Genomic DNA, 23,132 nt, shown 5'->3' with positions numbered 1-23,132 from the left:
AAAAATGAGAAGACCTAATCTCTTACTTGTAGCTAATTCTGAGCCTCTACTCAATCATGAAGTGTAGGCTATGGCAGAGCTGTAAACTGATGTAGGGTTGAAGGTATTTTTCAATCTATATACAGAACCCTAGACAAAGAACTGATCATTAGTGAACACTAAGCTAACTGGGTAAAGACTTCATATTCCACACATGATCAAGAGTACACAGTTTAAAGAATTAGTCTATGAAAGTTACTAAACATACAAATAGCAATAAAAACCCTGGTGAAGCAGGGGAGGAATCTGATTGAGTTGTCACATTATATTATTTATTATTTTCTTATTTTTTTTCACATTATGTTATTTAGATGTTGAGTTTTCAAAAAAAATCATACGCAAACAAACCAAACAAAAAACCCTAATTCATACACATGGGAAAATTAACAGAAATTACTCCTCAGCATCCCATAAGAATAAATAAATAAAGTGAAGGTATTCTGTCCATCTCCAACTACAAAAAAAGAAAATACAAACAAAAAAAATTACTCCAGAGGAAGTCCAGAATCTCACAAAGGCTTTAAGTCAGCTAAGATGAATATGTTCAAAAAAACTAAAGGAAACCATGTCTAAAGAATCAAAGGTAAGTCTGAGAATGATACCTTACCAAACAAAGAACATTTAACAACCACAAAAAAGTAGGAATTATAAAAAAGATTAGGAATTTTGAAGTTGAAAAGTATAATGACTGAACTGAAAATTTTACTAAGGTACTCAAAAGAAACTTTGAGCTGGCAGAAGTAAGAATCACTGAGTTTGGGCTGGGGATGTGGCTCAGTGGTAGAGTGCTTGCCAAGCAGATGTGAGGCACTGGGTTCGATCTCAGCACCACATAAAAATAAAATAAAGATATTGTGTCTGCCTAAAACTAAAAAATAAATTAAAAAAATAATTTCACTGAGCTTGAAGACTGATCAATTGAGATTTTCCAGTGCAGGTACAGGAGAAAAATGATTGAATAAAAATAAATAGAGTCTTAGAGCCATTCTCTACCAACATATGTATAATAGGATTTCTGAAAGATGCGGGTAGAGGAGAAGTGGTAGAAAGGAGATCTGAAAAATTATTGTCTGAAAACTTCCCATATCCAATGAAAAAACACAAGAAGCCAACAAACGTCAAACAGAAGATACCAACGAAATGCAAATCAAGATATAAACTGTCAAAGGGTAAAGACAAAGAGTGAGTCTTGAAAGTGGAAAGAAAAAAATTAACTCATGATATATGAGGGATCCTTAATAAGACTAACATTTGAATTCTCATCAGAAATTATGGATATGAGAAGGCAGGGGGATGACAAAGTGCTGGGGGAAAAAAAAGACTACAAACCAAAAACTTGATGTCAAGAAAAACTGCTTTTCAAAAAATGAAGAAGAATGGGGCTAGGGTGTGGCTCAGTGGTAGAGAGCTTGCCTGGCAAGTTTGAGGGCACTGGGTTTGATCCTTAGCATCACATAAGGATAAATAAATAAAATAAAGGTATTGTGTCCATCTACAACTAAAATAAAATAAAATAAAATAAAATAATAATAATAATAATAATAATAATAATAAAAGAAAAGAAAGGAGGAGAAATCAAGGTACTCCCAAATAAACAGAAACTGAAAAAATTTCCTACTAGCATTTCTTCCCAATAAGAAACTAAAGGGAGTCCTTTAGGCACTTGACGATAACTCATATCTAAATGAAGAAAAAAAGAACACTGGCAAAGCTAATTACAAAGGTAAATATAAAAGGCAATATACATGTATGTTTGGTGACAACTCTTCTTTTGTCTAATAGACAATTGCATAAATCAGTAAAATGTCTTTTGTATGGTCACAATGGAACAAAGGGTGGGGGAGGGAAAAAAACTATGTTGGAGTAAATTATTTTATACCACTGAAATTATGTTATAGGTATTGATTCGAACTAGATTTATATAAAATTAAAATTCTAATCATAATCCCCAGAGAATTCAGTAAGAAAACAGCTCAAAAATATGATAAAAAACCAACAGGAAATTAAAAAACCATATTCTGGAAAATGCCTATTCAATACAAATGAAGCAGTAATGGAGGAGGAAAGGAATAAAACAATCTAAAAAATAGAAAACAAATAGCAAAATATTAGAAGTAAATTCCATGTTATTAGTAATTAATTATATTAGACACAAAAGAAACACTGCAATCAAAAGGCACAATGGATTTTAAAAAATGACCCAACTATATGCTGTCTATAAGAGATACACTTTAGACTCAGACAAATAGGTTAAAAGAAATAGCTAGTACATTCCATGGTCAAAGGTGTACTGGGGAGGATAAAGAATAGATCTAGCAAAGACTTAGGTATTATACCAGAAACCCTACACCTACTAGCAGAAAATGCAGGCCCAACACTTCAACATGTCAGCTTAGGAGCCGACTTCCTCAACAAAGCTCCTAAAGCCCAAGAAATAAAATAAAAAATCAATAAATGGTATGGTATTAAACTATTCTTGTTGTGAATACCAATAAGTGGTATTCACAGCAAAGGAAACAGTCAAGAACATGAATAAGAGAGCCTACAGAATGGGAGAAAAATTTTGCCATCCACACCTCAGATAAGGAGTTAATTTCCAGGATATACAAAGAACTCAAAAAGATGAACACCAGAAAAACAAATAATCCAATCAATAAATGGGCATAGGAACTAAACAGACACTTCTCAAAAGAAGAAATATAATAAAAACAATATATGAAAAAATGTTCAACATTTCTAGCAATTAGAGAAATGCAAATCAAAACTACACTGAGATTTCACTTCACTCCAACCAGAATGACAATTATCAAGAACACAAGTAACAATAAATATTGGTGAGGATGTGGGAAAAAAGATACACTCATACATTGTTGGTGGAACTACAAATTAGTGCAATCACTCTGGAAAGCAGAGTGATTTCTCAAAAATCTAGGAATGTAACCACCATTTGATCTACTTATCCTGCTCCTCGGTATATAGCCACAGGAGTTAAATCAGCATACTGCAGCGATACAGCCACGTCAATGTTTATATCAGTGCAATTCACAATAACTAAGCTATGGACCCAACTTAGATATTCACCAACAGAGGAATGGATAAAGAAATTGTGGTATGTATACAATGGAATATTACTCAGTCATAAAGAAGAATGACTTTATGACATTCACTGGTTAGTGGATGGATTTGGAGACTATGAAGCCAAGTGAAATGAGCCATTCCCCCAAAACCAAAGGTCGAATGTTCTCTCTGATATGTGGATGCTATAAGGGAGGCAAAGGGATTAGAAGTTCAGTGGATTAGATAAAGGGCAATGAAGGGAAGGGAGCGGGGATAGAAATAGAAAAGACAGTGGAATGAATCTGATATAACTTTCCTAGGTACATATATGAATACACCACAGTGAATCTCAACATCAGGTACATCTACAAGATTGGGATCCTAATTAGAATTATTAAATCTAATTAGATATTAGATATATCTACTATAATAGATATATGGATTATATCTAATTAGAATTAGGTATATTCCACATGCTTATATAAATATGTTAAAATAGATTCTACTATCATGTGTAACTAAAAATAACAAACAAACAAAAGAAAAGAATAGATCTAGAATAAGAAAGTACTCATTCCTCTTCCTTGTCCATTATTTAACTCTTTGTGTTTGGATTCTTTTTATGTCCCTATAATGGGAAAATACAAATGCAGGACTGCAGTATAGCTAATATAATAACAGTGATAAATTCTGAAAAATGGGTTATTAGCAATTTCATCACTGTGAAAAAATCACATAATGTACTTATACAAAGCCAGATGCTATAGGTCAAGCACTCAATGTGGCCTCCTGATGCAATCAAGACACACGGTGAACAAGAACATGAGGCTGCTGCTGGCATAGTACAGCACACTGTTTTATAATAAATTTTAATAAATAGAAGGAGTACATGCTAAAATAATGATAAAAAGTATAGTAAATATGATTAAGAGTTGGGATATTGAACCATCCTGATCTCCAGAGAGGGGAGAGAGGCTGCAGATTGAGTTCAATGATCTAACCAGTCACAGTAACATAATGAAGTTCCAATAAAAATTCAACATCAAAGCTCAGTGGAGATTGCTGGTTAGTGAATTCAGTGGTGTGTCAGGAGGATGACAGGTCCTTATTCCTTGAGGAAAGGGCACAAAACTCTGCATTTAGGACCCCCTCAGATCTCGCCTTATCCAGCTCTTGACTTGGCTGTTCTAATCTATATTCTTTCATAATCAACCTATAATTATAAGCACAATGCTTTCCTGAGTTCTATGAGTCATTCTAGAGAAATATCAAACAAATGAAAAACTTCAGTCGGAACCTCTGACTTTTTATTTGGTCAAAAATTCAAGTACCCTGGGAACCCCTTAACTTATGATTGGCATCTAAAATGGGGGCGATCATGTTGAGGTTTGTAGCTGAAAACCTGTAGAATCTATGCAAACTATCAATGATTAGTTTTCAGAAATGAATTGTAGTGCACCAGTTGATTTTGGATCAATAAGGCTTGGTGACTTAATTAATAACATTACAACTTTTTGATTTTCATCATTTTTAATATTCAAAAGTGAAAAGCCAGGGATTGGGTATTTAGCACATTGGTAGAGTGCCTTCCTAGCATGTGTAAGGCCCTGGGTTTGATACACAGCATGGCAAAAAACAAAAATAAAAAAATAAAAAACAACCGAAACTAAAAACTGCCAAAGATTTAGCATTAACAAGTTAGTATAGAGAGGTACATCTGTAGTTTGTTGCATATGGTCTTACCTGTCAGCCAATTTTAAAAGCCCTACAGGATTAAATATCTATTTTTTGGTATTTTATTCCCCTGGTCAGCTTAGAGCAACCACAGTCCATGTTTGATGTCAGGCATATTAAAGAAAAAAAGTACTATTCATTTATGAAGGGGTCCTGGGCCAACCCATAAAACTTAATTAATACAACCTACAATTACAAATGTTTTAACAAGTTTTCAGATTAATAATGATAATATTTAAAGTTGCATAATGACAAACCTGTTTCCTACGAATTCCTCATTGCAAAACATACAAATGCCATGGAAATTGATATCATTTCGTTCTTGCTGCTGTTGTTCCAGAATTTCTTTCTGTAAAGTAGAAACAGATTTATATTATCTTTAATAAATACAAAGTTGGCAAATATCATAGTTAGAATGGGAGGAAAAGGGGAATGAAAGCACAAAGGGAGTACACAGAAATTGCTAGTTTTTCAAATTTTTCCACTATTGTCTTTGCATCAATACTCCAAGTCTGTACCATTAAAAATCTATAGAACACTCCAGTTAAACAGCTATGCAAGAAACTCAAAGTCAGCAAGGTTTTTCCACCCTGCTCTTAACCTTCTGTCTCCTATCCTCACCTTCCTAAAACAAAAATGTGGTGGGTTTTTTAACTCACTTCTTTCTCTAAATCTTAGTTTGTAATTAAGTTCTGCTCAATTTTCACTTGAACTGTTTCATGTTATTTTTCTCCACCATTTCCATTGCCATCACCCTGAGTCCAATTTTTATTCAGTTATGGGAGTACTAGAAATAAATCTCTTATAGAATTGTCTGATTATAATCCCTTTTTTTCATACCTATATTTTATCCAGCTAGAAATACTTTTTAAAATGTTGTTTTCATGCACATTAATCTTGTACATTCCAACTCAAATAATTAAAAATATGCTCTGGTTGTGTCTGACTTTAATCAGGATGGTTCTATACTTCTCTTTCCCAGAGGTCATTTTATTTCCCTTGGCCTTTTCACTCTTACAAATTTAATCTGTTCATCAAAAACTTGATTCCTATTTCTGACTCAGTGCAACAGTTAAGAACCACTGAAACACAGAGGAGATTTAGAATTGAAATTTGGCTCTCACCTATAATCAATATTTACCTTTTTAATCCCCAGTTACCTCATTTAAAAAATAAAATATCATCTTGCAGCACTGATTATAGAAATAAATCAGCTAATTTATGTAAAGAGTTCAAACTATGTGGTGGGGATGTGGCTCAGCAATAGAGAACTTGCCTAGCATGCTTGAGGCCCCGGGTTTGACTCCCAGCATCATAAGGAAAAATAAAAATCAAATTGTGAATTAAATGTAGGATATTATTGTTATTGAGACCACTTAAATTCTTGGTGTCATCTCTGGTAGTTATTGCCTCTTTTGTCTTCTGAAGGAAGACAAAGGCCTTTTCTCATATTAATATATTCTATTTCTCCTAACCACATCTAACTTCTCTACTCCAGTAAGATTTCCTTTCTGAGCTGTTGCTCAGGACTGGCTTTTCAGAATATGTGAGCTCAAAGGGACCTCATGAAACTGTCTACTAACTCTGTAAAGAGATATTATGGTGGCATGTTTAAAGCTACATAACTACTTGGTGCTAAAGTTGTTGCTACTTTCATGAAACAGTAGCTTTTTTCTTAGAAGGTACCTACTGTAGTATATCCATATACAGAGCTTAAAACAATGATCTATTTAGTAAACAAGTTCAGAGTCTAGGAAATAGAGATCTGGAGAGGAAGGGCAGCACTAAAATTTTCCTACAGCATATCCACACTAAAATTTCATTGAAATGAGGCAGAGACGGATGAGGTGCTTAGAATTTGAGTCTTTAGAACACACTAAAATGACAGGATTCATAATATATGCAAGTACAATTATGCCTTATTTCTAATTAAAAAAGAGTTATTTTACATAAGTGAACTTTTTAGATCATGGAGATTTTATTTATTTATTTTTTTTTTTTAAATTTTTTATTGTTGGTTGTTCAAAACATTACAAATTTCTTGATATATCATATTTCACACTTTGATTCAAGTGGGTTATGAACTCCCATTTTTACCCCATATACAGATTGCAGAATCACATCAGTTACACATCCATTGATTTACATATTGCCATACTAGTGTCTGTTGTGTTCTGCTGCCTTTCCTATGCTCTACTATCCCCCCTCCCATCCCCTCCCCTCCCCTCTTCTCTCTCTACCCCCTCTACTGTCATTCATTTCTCCCCCTTGTATTATTTTTCCCTTTCCCCTCACTTCCTCTTGTATGTACTTTTGTATAACCCTGAGGGTCTCCTTCCATTTCCATGCAATTTCCCCTTCTCTCTCCCTTTACCTCCCACCTCTCATCCCTGTTTAATGTTAATCTTCTTCTCCTGCTCTTCATCCCTACTCTGTTCTTAGTTACTCTCCTTATATCAAAGAAGACATTTGGCATTTGTTTTTTAGGGATTGGCTAGCTTCACTTAGCATAATCTGCTCTAATGCCATCCATTTCCCTGCAAATTCTATGATTTTATCATCTCTTAATGCAGAGTAATACTCCATTGTGTATAAATGCCACATTTTCTTTATCCATTCGTCTATTGAAGGGCATCTAGGTTGGTTCCACAGTCTTGCTATTGTGAATTGTGCTGCTATGAACATCGATGTAGCAGTGTCCCTGTAGCATGCTCTTTTTAGGTCTTTAGGGAATAGACCGAGAAGGGGAATAGCTGGGTCAAATGGTGGCTCCATTCCCAGCTTTCCAAGAAATCTCCATACTGCTTTCCAAATTGGCTGCATCAATTTGCAGTCCCACCAGCAATGTACAAGTGTACCCTTTTCCCCACATCCTCGCCAGCACTTGTTGTTGTTTGACTTCATAATGGCTGCCAATCTTACTGGAGTGAGATGGTATCTTAGGGTGGTTTTGATTTGCATTTCTCTGACAGCTAGAGATGGTGAGCATTTTTTCATGTACTTGTTGATTGACTGTATGTCCTCCTCTGAGAAGTGTCTGTTCAGGTCCTTGGCCCATTTGTTGATTGGGTTGTTTGTTTTCTTATTGTCTAATTTTTGGAGTTCTTTGTATACTCTGGATATTAGGGCAATATCTGAAGTGTGAGGAGTAAAGATTTGTTCCCAGGGTGTAGGCTCCCTATTTACCTCTCTTATTGTTTCTTTTGCTGAGAAAAAACTTTTTAGTTTGAGTAAGTCCCATTTGTTGATTCTAGTTATTAACTTTTGTGCTATGGGTGTCCTATTGAGGAATTTGGAGCCCGACCCCACAGTATGTAGATCGTATCCAACTTTTTCTTCTATCAGACGGCGTGTCTCTGATTTGATATCAAGCTCCTTGATCCATTTTGAATTCACTTTTGTGCATGGTGAGAGAAAGGGATTCAGTTTCATTTTGTTGCATATGGATTTCCAGTTTTCCCAGCACCATTTGTTGAAGATGCTATCCTTCCTCCATTGCATGCTTTTAGACCCTTTATCAAATATAAGATAGTTGTAGTTTTGTGGATTGGTTTCTGTGTCCTCTATTCTGTACCATTGGTCCACCCGCCTGTTTTGGTACCAGTACCATGCTGTTTTTGTTACTATTGCTCTGTAGTATAGTTTGAAGTCTGGTATCGCTATACCGCCTGATTCACACTTCCTGCTTAGCATTGTTTTTGCTATTCTGGGTCTTTTATTTTTCCATATGAATTTCATGATTGCTTTCTCTATTTCTACAAGAAATGCCATTGGGATTTTGATTGGCATTGCATTAAACCTATAGAGAACTTTTGGTAATATCGCCATTTTGATGATGTTAGTTCTGCCTATCCATGAACAGGGTATATTTTTCCATCTTCTAAGATCTTCTTCTATTTCTCTCTTTAGGGTTCTGTAGTTTTCATTGTATAAGTCTTTCACCTCTTTTGTTAGGTTGATTCCCAAGTATTTTTTTTTTTTTTGAAGATATTGTGAATGGGGTGGTTGTCCTCATTTCCATTTCAGAGGATTTGTCGCTGATATACAGGAATGCCTTTGATTTATGCATGTTGATTTTATATCCTGCCACTTTGCTGAATTCATTTATTAGCTCTAATAGTTTCTTTGTAGACCCTTTTGGGTCTGCTAGGTATAGAATCATGTCACTGCAAGTAGTGATAATTTAAGTTCTTCTTTTCCTATTTTTATGCCTTTAATTTCTTTCCTCTGTCTAATTGCTCTGGCCAGTGTTTCGAGAACTATGTTGAACAGAAGTGGAGAGAGAGGGCATCCCTGTCTTGTTCCAGGTTTTAGAGGGAATGCCTTCAATTTTTCTCCATTCAGAATGATGCTAGCCTGAGGCTTAGCATAAATTGCTTTTACAATATTGAGGTATGTTCCTGTTATCCCTAGTTTTTCTAGAGTTTTGAACATAAAGGGATGCTGTACTTTGTCGAATGCTTTTTCCGCATCTATCGAGATGATCATATGGTTCTTATTTTTAAGTCTATTGATGTGGTGAATAACATTTATTGATTTCCGTATATTGAACCAGCCTTGCATCCCAGGGATGAATCCTACTTGATCATGGTGCACAATTTTTTTGATATGTTTTTGTATCCGATTCGCCAGAATTTTATTGAGGATTTTTGCATCTAGGTTCATTAGAGATATTGGTCTGTAGTTTTCTTTCTTTGAAGTGTCTTTGTCTGGTTTAGGTATCATGGTGATGTTGGCCTCATAGAATGAATTTGGAACTTCTCCCTCTTTTTCTATTTCCTGAAGTAGCTTGAAAAGTATTGGTATTAGTTCCTCTTTAAAGGTTTTGTAAAACTCTGCTGTATACCCATCCGGTCCTGGGCTTTTCTTAGTTGGTAGTCTTTTGATGGTTTCTTCTATTTCCTCAATTGATATTGGTCTGTTTAGGTTGTCTATATCCTCCTGACTCAATCTGGCAGATCATATGACTTAAGAAATTTATTGATGCCTTCACTATCTTCTAATTTATTGGAGTATAAGGATTCAAAATAATTTTTGATTATCTTCTGTATTTCTGAAGTGTCTGTTGTGATATTGCCTTTTTCATCCCGTATGCTAGTAATTTGAGTTCTCTCTCTTCTTCTCTTCACTAGCATGGCTAAGGGTCTGTCGATTTTGTTTATTTTTTCAAAGAACCAACTTTTAGTTTTGTCAATTTTTTCAATTGTTTCTTTTGTTTCGATTTCATTAATTTCAGCTCTGATTTTCATTATTTCTTGCCTTCTACTTCTTTTGCTGTTGTTTTGCTCTTCTTTTTCTAGGATTTTGAGATGAAGTATGAGATCATTTATTTGTTGGTTTTTTCTTTTTTAAGGAATGAACTCCAGGCAATGAATTTTCCTCTTAGAACTGCTTTCAATGTGTCCCATAGATTCCGATATGTTGTGTCTGTGTTTTCATTTATCTCTAAGAATTTTTTAATTTCCTCCTTGATGTCTTCTATAACCCATTGATCATTCAATAACCTATTGTTCATTCTCCAAGTGATGTATGCTTTTTCCTTCCTTCTTTTATCGTCGATTTTCAGTTTCATTCCATTATGATCAGATAAGATGCATGGTATTATTTCTACTCCTTTATATTGTCTAAGAGTTGCCCTGTGACATAATATATGATCTATTTTTGAGAAGGATCCGTGTGCTGCTGAGAAAAAAGTGTAACTGCTTGATGTTGGGTGGTATATTCTATATATGTCAATTAAGTCTAGGTTATTAATTGTGTTATTGAGTTCTATAGTTTCCTTATTCAACTTTTGTTTGGAAGATCTGTCCAGTGGCGAGAGAGGTGTGTTGAAGTCTCCCATGATTATTGTATGGTGGTCTATTAGACTCTTGAACTTGAGAAGAGTTTGTTTGATGAACATAGCTGCTCCATTGTTTGGGGCATATATATTTATGATTGTTATGTCTTGTTGGTGTATGGTTCCCTTAAGCAGTATGTAGTGTCCCTCTTTATCCCTTTTGATTAACTTTGGCTTGAAATCTATTTTATTTGATATGAGTATGGACACTCCTGCTTGTTTCCGAAGTCCATATGAGTGATATGATTTTTCCCAACCTTTCACCTTCAGCCTATGTATGTCTTTTCCTATCAAATGCGTCTCCTCTAGGCAGCATATTGTTGGGTCTTGTTTTGTGATCCATTCTACTAGCCTGTGTCTCTTAATTGGTGAGTTTAAGCCATTAACATTTAGGGTTATTATTGAGATATGGGTTGTTCTTCCAGCCATATTTGTTTATTTCTGTTACTAAACATGGTTTGTTTTCCTCTTTGATTATTTTCCCCCTGCTTTACTGTCCTACCTCCCACTGTTGGTTTTCATTGTTATTTTCCATTTCTTCTTCCTGTAATGTTTTGCCGAGCATGTTTTGAAGAGATGGTTTTCTAGCTGCAAATTCTTTTAACTTTTGTTTATCGTGGAAGGTTTTAATTTCATCCTCCATCCTGAAGCTTAATTTCGCTGGATACACAATTCTTGGTTGGAACCCATTTTCTTTCAGTGTTTGAAATATGTTATTCCAGGATCTTCTAGCTTTCAGAGTCTGTGTTGAAAGATCAGCTGTTATCCTGATTGGCTTACCCCTAAATGTAATCTGCTTCCTTTCTCTTGTAGCTTTTAAAATTCTCTCCTTATTCTGTATGTTGGGCATCTTCATTATAATGTGTCTAGGTGTGGATCTCTTATGATTTTGCACATTCGGCGTCCTGTAGGCTTCTAGGATTTGGGATTCTGTCTCATTCTTCAAGTCTGGGAAGTTTTCTCGTATTATTCCCTTGAATAGATTGCTCATTCCTTTGGTTTGGAGTTCTGTACCTTCCTGTATCCCAATGACTCTTAAGTTTGGTCTCTTAATGTTATCCCATATTTCTTGGATGTTCTGCTCATGGTTTCTTAACAGTCTTGCTGAGCTGTCTATGTTCTTTTCAAGTTGAAATACTTTGTCTTCATTGTCTGATGTTCTATCTTCTAAGTGTTCTACTCTGCTGGTAGTATTCTCCATTGAGTTTTTAAGTTGGTTTATTGCTTCCTGCATTTCTAGGATTTCTGTGTGTTTGTTTTTTATAACCTCTATCTCCCTGTATAGTTGATCCTTTGCTTCCTGGATTTGTTTGTGTAATTCATTGTCGAAGTGATCTTTCTTTGTCTGATTTTGCTGTCTAATGTCTTCCTTGATACTCCAGATCATCTGAAGCATGTATATCCTGAATTCTTTATCTGACATTCCATCTGCTGCAGCTGTTACCTCTTCTTAAGTTGAGTTGACCTGCATTGCTTGTGGTCCTTTCTTTCCTTGTCTTTTCATACTGCTTGTGTTTCTTTATGCTTGGTGAAACTGTTGTGTTTTTGAAATGTTTTTTAACCCCTATATATTTATATTGCTCTTGTATAGTTGAAAAGTCTCCCTTGCATGGTCGGGCAGCGGTCTGCCTACCTTGGAGGCGCGGGCGGCGGCTCTGCTCTCTCCTTACTCCAATTGGAGTGTCGTGACTACCACGCCGGCAGGTCACTGGGCCTGTTCCGGGCGCGGGTGGAGGCTCTGTTCTGCCCCTACTCCAATTGGGGTGACGAGTGTACCACGCTGGCAGGTCACCGGGCCTGATCCGCCGGTTGGTTGCAGGTCTGCCTACCCTGCAGGCGCGGGCGGCGGCTCTGCTCTGCCCCCCCTCCAATTGGTGTGACTTGTCTACCACACCCGCAGACCACTGGGCCTGTTCCGGGCGCGGGCGAAGTCTCTGTTCTGTTCCTACTCCAATTGGGGTGACGTGCCTACCACCCCGGCCGGCCGCTGGGTCTGTTCCACCAGTCGGTCGCAGGTCTGCCTACCTTGCAGGCACGGGCGGCGGCTCTGCTCTGCCCCTACTCCAAATGGGGTGACGTGTCTGTCACACCGGCAGGCCACTGGGCCTGTCCCGCTGGTTGGTCGCAGGTCTGCCCACCTTTCGGGCACGGGTGGTGGCTCTGCTCTGCCCCTACTCCAATTGGGGTGTCGTGACTACCACGCCGGCAGGTCGCTGGGCCTGTTCCTGGCACGGGCGGCGACTCTGCTCTGCCCCTACTCCAATTGGGGCGACATGTGTACCACGCCAGCAGGCTCCTGGGCCTGATCCGCTGGTCTGTCGCAGGTCTGCCTACCTTGCAGGCGCGGGCGGCGGCTCTGCCCTGCCCCTCCTACCACGCCTGCGGACCCCTGGGCCTGATCTGCAGGTTGGTCGCAGGTCTGCTCACCCTGCGGGCACGGGTGGCAGTTCCGCTCCGCCCCCACTCCAATTGGGGTCACGTGACCACCACACCGGCGGGGCCTGATCTGGGCACGGGCGAAGGCTCTGCTCTGCCCCTACTCCAGTTGGGGTGACGTGTGTACCACGCTGGCAGGCCGCTGGGCCTGACCCGCCAGTCTGTCGCAGGTCTGCTTACCTTGCAGGCACGGGCGGCGGCTCTGTCTTGCCCCTCCTACCATGCCCGTGTACCACTGGGTCGCGGGTCTGCCAACCTTGCGGGCGCGGGTGGCAGCTCCACTCCACCCCCTCTCCAATTGGGGTCACGCGACCACCACGCCGGCGAGCCGCTGGGCCTGCTCCGGGTGCGGGCCGCGGCCCGGCTCCTCCCCTCTGGCTCAACGACAAATCGAGAGAGACTCGGGTGTCTGTGCCTCACCCTCCCTACCAGGAGACCAACTGTTTCTGTCGCCGCTGGTATTGATGAAGTTCTCTCCTCCGCCGCTTTCTGATGACATCAGATCTCTGCCATGTTGGTATCCTATGCGAATGGCAGCATTTCATTCCCTTTGCCGGGTAACCAAAGCAACGGGTGATTCCTGACCGGTCCTCAGCAGGACCCGGACTGAGAAGCAGTTTCCGCAGGCTCCTTAGCCCTGGGCCAGGGCAGCTCCGGGAGCCGGAACGCGGCCGCTCCGTGCTCGGTGTATGCTCTGATAATGGCAGGCTCCTTAGCCCTGGGCCAGGGCAGCTCCGGGAGCCGGAACTCGGCTGCTCCGTGCTCGGTGTATGCTCTGATAAGAGCAGGCTCCAAGCAGCAGTTTCCGCGGGCTCCTTCGCCCTGGGCCAGGGCAGCTCCGGGAGCCGGAACTCGGCCGCTCCGTGCTCGGTGTATGCTCTGATAAGAGCAGGCTCCAAGAAGCACTCAGGCACTGAGCCTGAGTAATCTGTCTGCAAGCCGCAGACGAATGGCAGCCTGAAATTACCTGTTCTATGGCTGAATGAGCTGCGGTCAGTCGAAAACAGGAATGGTGATGTCAGCTCTCCAAGATGGTGGCTGCTGGCCTCCTCTGTGGTCTGACCGGTGTGGAGAACCGAAATGGACCGCTTCCTTCCCCCGTCTAGAACTCAGAATTCAGCACTGAGTACAGTGCTTGCACGGCTGGCAGAAACTGCAGCGCTGTATCCCTGCGTCGCTATCTCCTCGTTTCCCAGTGCGCGCTGCAGACTCTAGCGATTTGCTGAATAAGCAGTGTTACCCTCCATGCGACAAATCTCTCGCGTTTGAGTCCCCGTAGCCGATCCTCGTGCGATGGAAATCCTTCATCCAGGTTCCGGAGCACCCCACTATTGCTGGAAATTCCTAACAAGATAGCCTTTAGCCATCCTGACTCATCATACTCCCACACAGTGACGCGGCACACGGGGGCAATGCACTCCCCTCGCCGCCATCTTCCCCTTCTCTCCGATCATGGAGATTTTAAATTGGTATTTAAAAGGTTAAGTTTTATATGAGATGGCTTCAAAAGTAACTCCCAGGTTTTCCTTTTTTAAATTCCTTTAATTTTATTATTTGATTATACTAGTTATAGAAAAATGTGAAGATACAGAAATATTCAAAGAAAATAAAAATTATCTAATATTTCTCTCCAAAATATGGTAATAATATATTATGTGTTTCCTTTTAGTCTTATTATACTTACATAGCATTTAAAAACAAAACTAGTATTGTAAAAGGCTTACTTTTTTCCATTTTATATTATATACCAACCATTTTTTTTAGGACATTAAATATTACCTGAAAATATGATTTGTGGCTTATTGATTTACAATCTAATTATAACTAAACCTTAATTTACTTCTAATTATTGGATATTCAGATTGTTCTGAATACTTGCTATTATAACTAATAATAAATATTAGACATATCCCTCCATACATATTTTTTATATGTATCTCTCACACAATTTTTTTAAAAAATGGTTTTTAGTTGTCAATGGAACTTTAAAAAAATTATTTATATGCAGTGCTGAGAATTGAACCCAGTGCTTCTCACATGCTAGGCAAGTGCTCTATCACTGAGCCACAACCGCAGCTCCACTCACACAATTTTTTAAGGGGAAATTCTAGGGAGTACCAACAAAGTGCAATAGTATTTTTAAGCCTTCTGATGCATTTTACCAGAACTGCCCTCCAAAAAGACTATACCAATTTACAATAAATACCCAGAGTCCCATTTCTTTCTTATATTCCTTGGCAACATAGGAAAGTGGATATTATCCTACAATCTTTATTGTTACAAACTGAGTTGGGGGTGGTGAGGTGAGAGCGTTATCTTTTTGTTTTTTTCTCCCAAATGTAAGCCTTACCCCATGTTTACTATTTATTTGCTTTTCTTGTGTGCTCTGAAAGAGTCTAAGTCTTTTACGTGGAGTCTCCAATACACGCAGTGTCTTGTTTTTCTTTCCATTATGTTCTTCTTTTGTAGGCAAGGCACATGAAAGCTGCATGTCTTTCTCAAATCAAGCCCCCACCACCAGTTAAGCAAAACATGCAAAAATGACAAGAAAGGCTTTTTTTCTTCTGGGCAGCCATACTATTTTAATGTGTTGGTAATAATAGGGCCATATTCTTCAGGTTATGGAATGTTCCTGACCATTCCATGGACCCTTACTTGAGGATGGTAGCAAGGAGTAAACTTTTGGCTTTATTGCTATTTTCTTTCAGGGTCTTTAAAACTTGGTTCATTGAAACTGCTTCCTTGTGCTCCTTCCAGCAATCATAATTTGTTGCCATGGTGATGCCTATGTAGCAAATTCCAGCCTCTTCAACAAGAACTACCACTGGAACCATGATTATATTGACAATATCTGCATCCCTGGTGCAGAACATGAAACTTTCTGCCGAGAAGCTAAAACAAGGTCCTTCACTTATAACTACTCTCCCCTTTGAGTGACACTAGAGTGTCAGAACAGCTCACCCATTGGAATATGGCACACTCTTCTGGCACAGGAATGACTTCCATCATAGAAGGTCTGAGGCTTCATGGTGGTCCTGTTGATGAACTGATGACTGATAATGACCATATCATTGGGCTGAATCTCCTCCTTCAAGGAGTTGCAAGCTGTCATCACTGACATGCATAAAGTCCTTTAGAGTCAAGATGTTCGCCTGGCAGATGACTTTTGAAGGCATGATGGTATACTGCCTCTGATGTCTTACAAGGGGGATGCAATTCATATTTTTATCTTCTCTCAAATTAAGGCATCAGATGGCTTGCCAAATGGAAAATCCACATATTTTTCAGTTCTTCTTTCTAAAATTTCTGAACCATCTAGGCCTGTTCCACTAATTATTTCAATCTTCATGCCTGTGGTAGCAGTGCCCAAGGCCATGTCTGCACATAAAGGAAGCTGTATGGGCAAGCGTGCAGGGCCTAGATGCTGGGCCTCATCTTCCCGTTTTCACTGAATTTCCAATTCAAGATGTAATTTAAATGCCTTTTTTTAAAAAAAAAATACTTATTTTTTAGTTATAGGTGGACACAGTATCTTTATTTTATTTTTATGTGGTGCTGAGGATCGAACCCAGTGCCTCACATATGGTAGGCGAGCACTCTACCTCTGAGCCACAACCACATCCCCCAATTCAAGATGTAATTTAACCTGTTCAGTATGATATAGTGTCCTTGCCAGGAATAATTACTACCATATTGTATTGTATTACAAATATATTTTACATTCAGGATCTCTTTGCCCCTACAAATAATTCTAAACTGTTGAGTTCTCCCCAGTTGGAGTCTATTCTCTCTTTTTTTTTGGCCATCTATGCTCATCTACTTTCATTCACTGAAAGTTTTCATTACTGCTAGTGGGTTCATTTCTGTAAGCAACCAGCTCCTTCATCTACAACTCATTTCCATTCATTATTCTTTGTTTAGATTTTCTGTTCTTCCTGTTAACCTGGATCACAACTATATATAGGACCTCCCCAAAACATATGAAGAAAACCAGATAATCAAACTCTAAAGACTAAAATTGTTAAATATGTTTGGTACATGAGAGAGTAACTCTAGCATCTTCCCTGAATGGGCTGCAGATGGTGTTGTCATCTGGCAGGTAAGCTTTGTCTCTTATTTCTGGATACTCCGTGATTTGGATCTACTGAGGCTATGAGATACCAGATAGACAGATTTAAAGGAAATACTTCCCCCATACATGCATTTAAAAATGTTTATCTGATGCACGCCCAAAGGGATGGAAGACAAATTCTGATTGTAAATGGATTTTTTAAAAAGTAGCCTATAAATAGGTAATGAGTACACTGCATCTGGAAGTGAAACAACTAGAACTGGTACTCCACAAAGCCTTAAGTAACACATTCATGGATCCCTGTTTTCTACTGAATAGAATTCAGTCTTCAATATGTCATTCTCAATGTTCTGTACTTGATTCTAACCTAGGTTTTAAAAAGCCTTCTCTCACATTGATTCCCCTTGAAACCTTATGTTGTAGGTAAAGCTAGAATAATACTATAATTTGTTTATTATTCTCTGTAGCATTCACAATAATTTATTATGATTTCTTAAACTAAATGGGCTGAAGCAACTGTTTCATCTTTTGCCCATTAGAGTTTATCCTTGTCCTTCAAGGCTCAGTCCAAATGTACAACTGTGGTGAGTGGAAAGATCAGTCAACTGGGATTTAGGAACTCTGCTTTCTTCTGTTTTTGTGACTATCTAGTGATAACTGCAATCTTGGCCATAACTCTTCTCTAGGACTCAGTTTCTGCTGATTTCTAACTTTCTTGGTTTCTGAACACCCGTTTATGGTGTTCTCTATCAGCACCTACATTGCTTGGTCTTTAGAAAAACTGTTTCCTAACAATCTCTACTAATAGAAAATGAGATAATTTCTTAAAGCAGATTCTCAACACACAATTAAATTTATACCCCAGGTACAACAACACACATATGACAAATCTGAATGCTCTTCTGAATATCAAAATGATCTCAAAGAAGTATTTATACATACTTGATTATTCCTTACAGACATATGGTTGGTACTTATATGATTTGTATTTCATACATAAATTGGAGAGTTTCCTATAATAAAATGACATTTTTAAATACAGTTAATAGCTGGGCATGGTGGCACAAGCCTGTAATTTCAGTGACTCAGGAGGCTGGGGCAGGAAGATTGCAAGTTTGGGGCCAGCCTCAGCAACTTAGTGAGGCCCTAAGCAGCTTAGAGAGATCCCATTTTAAAATAAAAAATAAAAAGGGCTGGAGATGTAATTCAGTGGTAAAGAAACCCTGGGTTGAATCTCTAGTACCAAACCAAACCAAGCAAAAACCAAAACCAGATAATAGCTTACTGCACATATAAACTACTCTAAAAAAATTATTGTTGGTTATGATTTAAAAAAAAAAAACTTACAAGTTTTTCTTTTTAAAAATCATAACTGACAATATTTAGAAACATTCCAAGAATTTTATATTGCTGTAGGGGAGGGGTTTGGGGAAATTGGTTTTTACTTTAAAATACTATAATTTTTACTTTTTAAAATTGCTTTTAGAATTAGTTGTATGTGTATCCAATTTTTTTGGGGGGGGGCTTACAAATGCATGTTTTTTTTTCATTTTTACTTTTACTATTATATATACATAATTTTAATGAGCATATATCTTTTTATTTTGTGGTACTGGGAATTAAACTACAGCGATGCTCTACCATTAAACTACATCTCCGGTCCATTAATTTTTTTTTTTATTTTTTAAATTTTGAGATAAGGCCTCTTTAAGTAGCCCAGGCAGGCTGACCTCAAACTCCCTCAGCCTTGGGAGTCACTAGGATTACGGGCATGTACTTGACTTAATAAACAAAACAGGAGGTGCATGTCAAGATTAAGATTAGGAACCAAAAGAGTGATAATTACTAACTCCAATAATTAAGGAACTAAGATTATTATTGTATAACAATTATTATATTTTTAAAATTATTAACTTGAAACAATGATATCAAGGTTTCTCTCTTATTTAATAAAGTCAACTCTATGAAGTATTTGTGTCTTATACAATTAATCTGATAGGAAATTCTCCTTATTTCTTAAAATGAGAACACCAAATGTTATATATACTTTTAGTCAAATTTTACTTATACATAAATAAAACACATTAAAATAAACAAATATTTTAATCTGGAAAATACTGTGTCTGTAACAATTTTCACTATTCTTTCTACTCAACTCAATAAATTAAGGAGAAGAAAGTTCTCCTTCACTGAAATTGGCTTTGGTGACATAGTTATGGCATGTTAAGTGAATTCGTAAACAGAGAACCCATTCGACACAGGTAGTTTCCCTAATTTTATCACTATTTTATTTCTTCTGTGATTTTTTACTATGAAAATTCTCACCAATACAGAAAAGTTATAATAATAGTCAAAGAAATTCCTACACCTAAGGCTTACATTTAGTAACTGGTAACATTTTGCCATAGATTTTTTTTTCTCTCTTTAAGTGTGCACGTGCATACACACAGATTTTTTTGCATTTCCTCTTTTTTTTTGGCTGAACCACTTAAAAATATGTTGCAGAATCATGACACTTTACTCCTAAATATTTCAGTATGCCTCTACTAAGAATAAGGACATTCTCTGACACATACCACAAACTATTATCATTATACCTAAGAAAATGAACAATAACTTCAAAATAGCATGTAGCAGCCAGTTGATACTTAAATTTCTTCCACTGTCCCAAGAATATTGTTCTTCACTACCTCTTACTTGAGACTATTCTTAGGTTCACACATTTAATTTGGTTGTTAGGAACCCTGTCTCTAAATCTTAAACCACAAAATAATTCTATAGCCCGGGACTCAGGTTCTAATGTGTAGAAAATAGAAAATTTTCCAAACTCAATAGTAGTCTTCCTAAGTACATGGGTAACTGCTAAGAAAATCTTATTACTGTTATTATCTCTATGTAATCAACATATATGCTACTACATGATAAGCTTGCTAAGGGCAAAACTATTTGATTCCTCTTTGTAGCCTCCAATGTGCTACAAATCACAGACAGGGTTACACACTATCTGTTTACTAGGATTACTATTTCCTGTGACTTTTATCTCCATAAATCTTTTAAGTGATTAAGAAGAGTTTAGGCAGAAGACAACCACTTTGTCATTATTCACCTTGCAGTTTACTTGCTATGATGTGAAAAAACAAAACGAAGTTCTACATTCTGTACTTCTTTTTTTGTAGCAAACATGCTAAAAGGAGTTGATCAGGCATTATACATTAATAAGGAAGAAAATGAACACAAGCTACTTGAACAATCAGAAAATTATATTTTATTTTCTCTTTATTTCTTTTCTTCTTCCTTCCTTCTTTTTCCGTCCTTCCTGTGAAACCATAGCATCTCCCAGAATAAGTTGTAGCATATATTTAGTGTCATTTATGAACAAAAAATATAATATTAGGAGACAATCTACAGAAGGACCACAAAGATATACAAATTGATCAGCTTTGTGGTTTTATTTTTCTAAAAATTTCATGCTGGGCTATACAGTAGGTTTATAATGTCACAGATGTTATAGGTTTGAGTTTCTCAAGCAGATAATGAAATCAGATAAAAGTTTCATTATAAAATAGGCTGGGATAAAAACCATAGTTTTTATGGGCTTAGAATGTAAGATCAGCTTATATAGTAGGCAATGAGTCATAATAATAAGCTGCATGTTTTTCTAATTGGCATAAAATGTCATGTATAGTAGCAAAGAGGTCAGCATGTAGTCTTTTATCTTTATTCATAAGTTGGGAACAGAGGAAACACTAATGAAACAGCAGATAAACCAGATGGCACTGAACACAGTCATAGAGGATTGACATATAGGTAGGAAAGAAAATGTTTGGGTGAAATTACAAAAAATAAAAATCAGTCAAATTAGGAAGATTGCAATTTAGAAAATGTTTAAGTAAGAACCTGTACATAGGAAAGCCAAAAACTGGTGTTTAAAATGACAAATCCAATGGAAACAGCTTGCATTGTAAATAAGTAAAACTAAGGCTGATACTAACTATAGATATTAAAAACATCTTATGAATACTGACAAGTAAGAGATTTACAAAAGTTTCCTGATTGAGTGGATGTGAGTGGTATGTTACTGGAGTCCTAAGCCAGAGTGTACCTGATTTTGTGCAGTCCCAACAAATCAGATCCAGCTACTCACCACAAAACCAAATGGAAAAAGTAATGGTTAAAGGCAAGAGAAGAATTTATTCAACATAGCTATAGATAAGGGGGAATCAAACATCCTCAGCTCTGTCTTCCATCCTGAGTCAAGGTTACTGACACGAACTCCCAGATTACACAGGGAAGTGAGTTCAGAAGTCTACACAGTTGAGCAGTCTTCGTTAAACTGTTGTCAATCATTATCTCAGGATGCTGAGCAGAGCCCTGATGGCAGCAATAAGAAAGTTGCTCTTGTGTGAGCTCCTCACAACATGTTTATCAATCAGACCTGTGATTTTTGGAATACAAGGTGACCAGAGGAGAGAATGACTCAGAGAAAAGAGCAGGTCAGGAAAGCAAGACAGCATGTTCCTTGAGTTTTTAAGCAATGGCTGGATACTTTTAGGTGCAACTTGTTGATCTGGAACAGGACAGTGTAAAAGCTGTCAGTTGATTATGGTGTCCCTCTGAGTCTTGAAAATACCTTAGTTATTTTTACCTTGGTGCCTTCACTCTTAGAGGGAAAGAATTACCTGCTTAAAGTATCAAAGAAGACAGATGTAAAATGAAGGCAAAGATGCCAAGCTTTTATCCTGCTTTCAGTTATGTATTGGACATCTGCAGGCCCAAGCAGAGTCAGTGCTTTTAGCAAAAACAGCCTTAAAATCCCTGTTAGTCAAGAGAAAAAATAGCCAATTCTAAGATTCCTTCCCAACCTAGCCCAAGGGCAGGAGCATGGCAGAATCTGTTAGGAATTCTCAGTCCAGGAACTTGGGGCACTCCTCTAACATAGAACACTTCTCTCCAAGTTATGGCAGTGGCCTAAAGGCTCTACAGGAATGCCAAGGACTCTTCTATTTCTCCTACTTCTACTTCTAGAGCCATGGATTATCTCCCAGGTATTTGAGATTTTTTTCAGTTATAACTTCTCCTGTTCTAGTAAGTGTTTCTGGCTAATATAAAACAATGTAGGATGGAAATAGGAGTAAAGGAAGGAAAAGAAAAAAAAACAGGGTAGGATGGGCTCATAAACAGAAAAGAATAAATAAAAATATATTTATCTATACATAAACACACAAAAAAATTAAACCTAATGGTAGACCCCAAATTTGGTCCTTATTATTTTTTTTAAGTAAAGGAAAATACACCAAGTGGAGGGTTTGCATAATAGAGAATTAGGCTGGTCATTGTCCTGTTTTTCTTAGGAAACTTCTAAACCCTTGGACTTTCCTGAGTGATTGGAGTGTCTCTGTTATTGATGGGAGGCTTTTTTTCTTTTCTTTCTTTTTTATTTTAATATTTTTAGTTGTAGATGAACATAATACCTTTATTTTATTCATTTATTTTTTATGGTTATGAGGATCGAACTCAGTGCCTCACATGTGCTAGGCAAGCATATGCTAAAGAAATAACTCAGGATGGGGACTGGCCAGCTAGAAATACCAATCAGGTTAGGGTTTTGAGCCACAAGATATCACCCTAACCTCTGGGTTGTGGTTAATGATCTAATCAATCGCATTTACTCAGTGAAATCTCAGTAAAAACTCTAAATACCAAAGCTCCTGTATGATTCCTTGGTTGGCAAAAGTCTTAGTACTATCACATATTAATGTGCTGGCAGAATAACACAAGCCTAGGGACAATGAAAACTCTGAATTGGGGAAATTCCCACATTTTGTTCTATGTGTTTCTCTTTGGCTTGTTTTGATTTGTATTCCACTGCTATAACTGAAGATAGGAAAGAAGAAATTAAAAAAAATAGGTAGAGAGGCAACATAAGGAAAGACAAGCAATAAATATTGTTTTAGA

The 23,132-nt window shown here is 37.6% G+C and overlaps 1 protein-coding gene and 1 pseudogene across 1 annotated transcript in view; both read right to left on the bottom strand.

The window, feature by feature from the left end:
• Window positions 1-23,132, bottom strand: part of Znf277 (zinc finger protein 277) — a 129,962-nt gene that overhangs the window by 19,201 nt on the left and 87,629 nt on the right. The window contains exon 5 of the mRNA XM_027932711.2: window positions 5,088-5,179. Coding sequence (XP_027788512.1) covers window positions 5,088-5,179 — 92 coding nt within the window. The remainder of the gene's footprint in view (window positions 1-5,087; window positions 5,180-23,132) is intronic.
• LOC114090492 (S-methyl-5'-thioadenosine phosphorylase-like) lies at window positions 15,688-16,481 on the bottom strand (annotated as a pseudogene).

Source organism: Marmota flaviventris, chromosome 1, assembly GCF_047511675.1.
Source record: "Marmota flaviventris isolate mMarFla1 chromosome 1, mMarFla1.hap1, whole genome shotgun sequence".
NCBI classification, from domain to species: Eukaryota; Metazoa; Chordata; class Mammalia; order Rodentia; family Sciuridae; genus Marmota; species Marmota flaviventris.
Note: the sequence above shows the minus strand (reverse complement) of the source record. Positions and strands in the feature narration are given on the sequence as shown.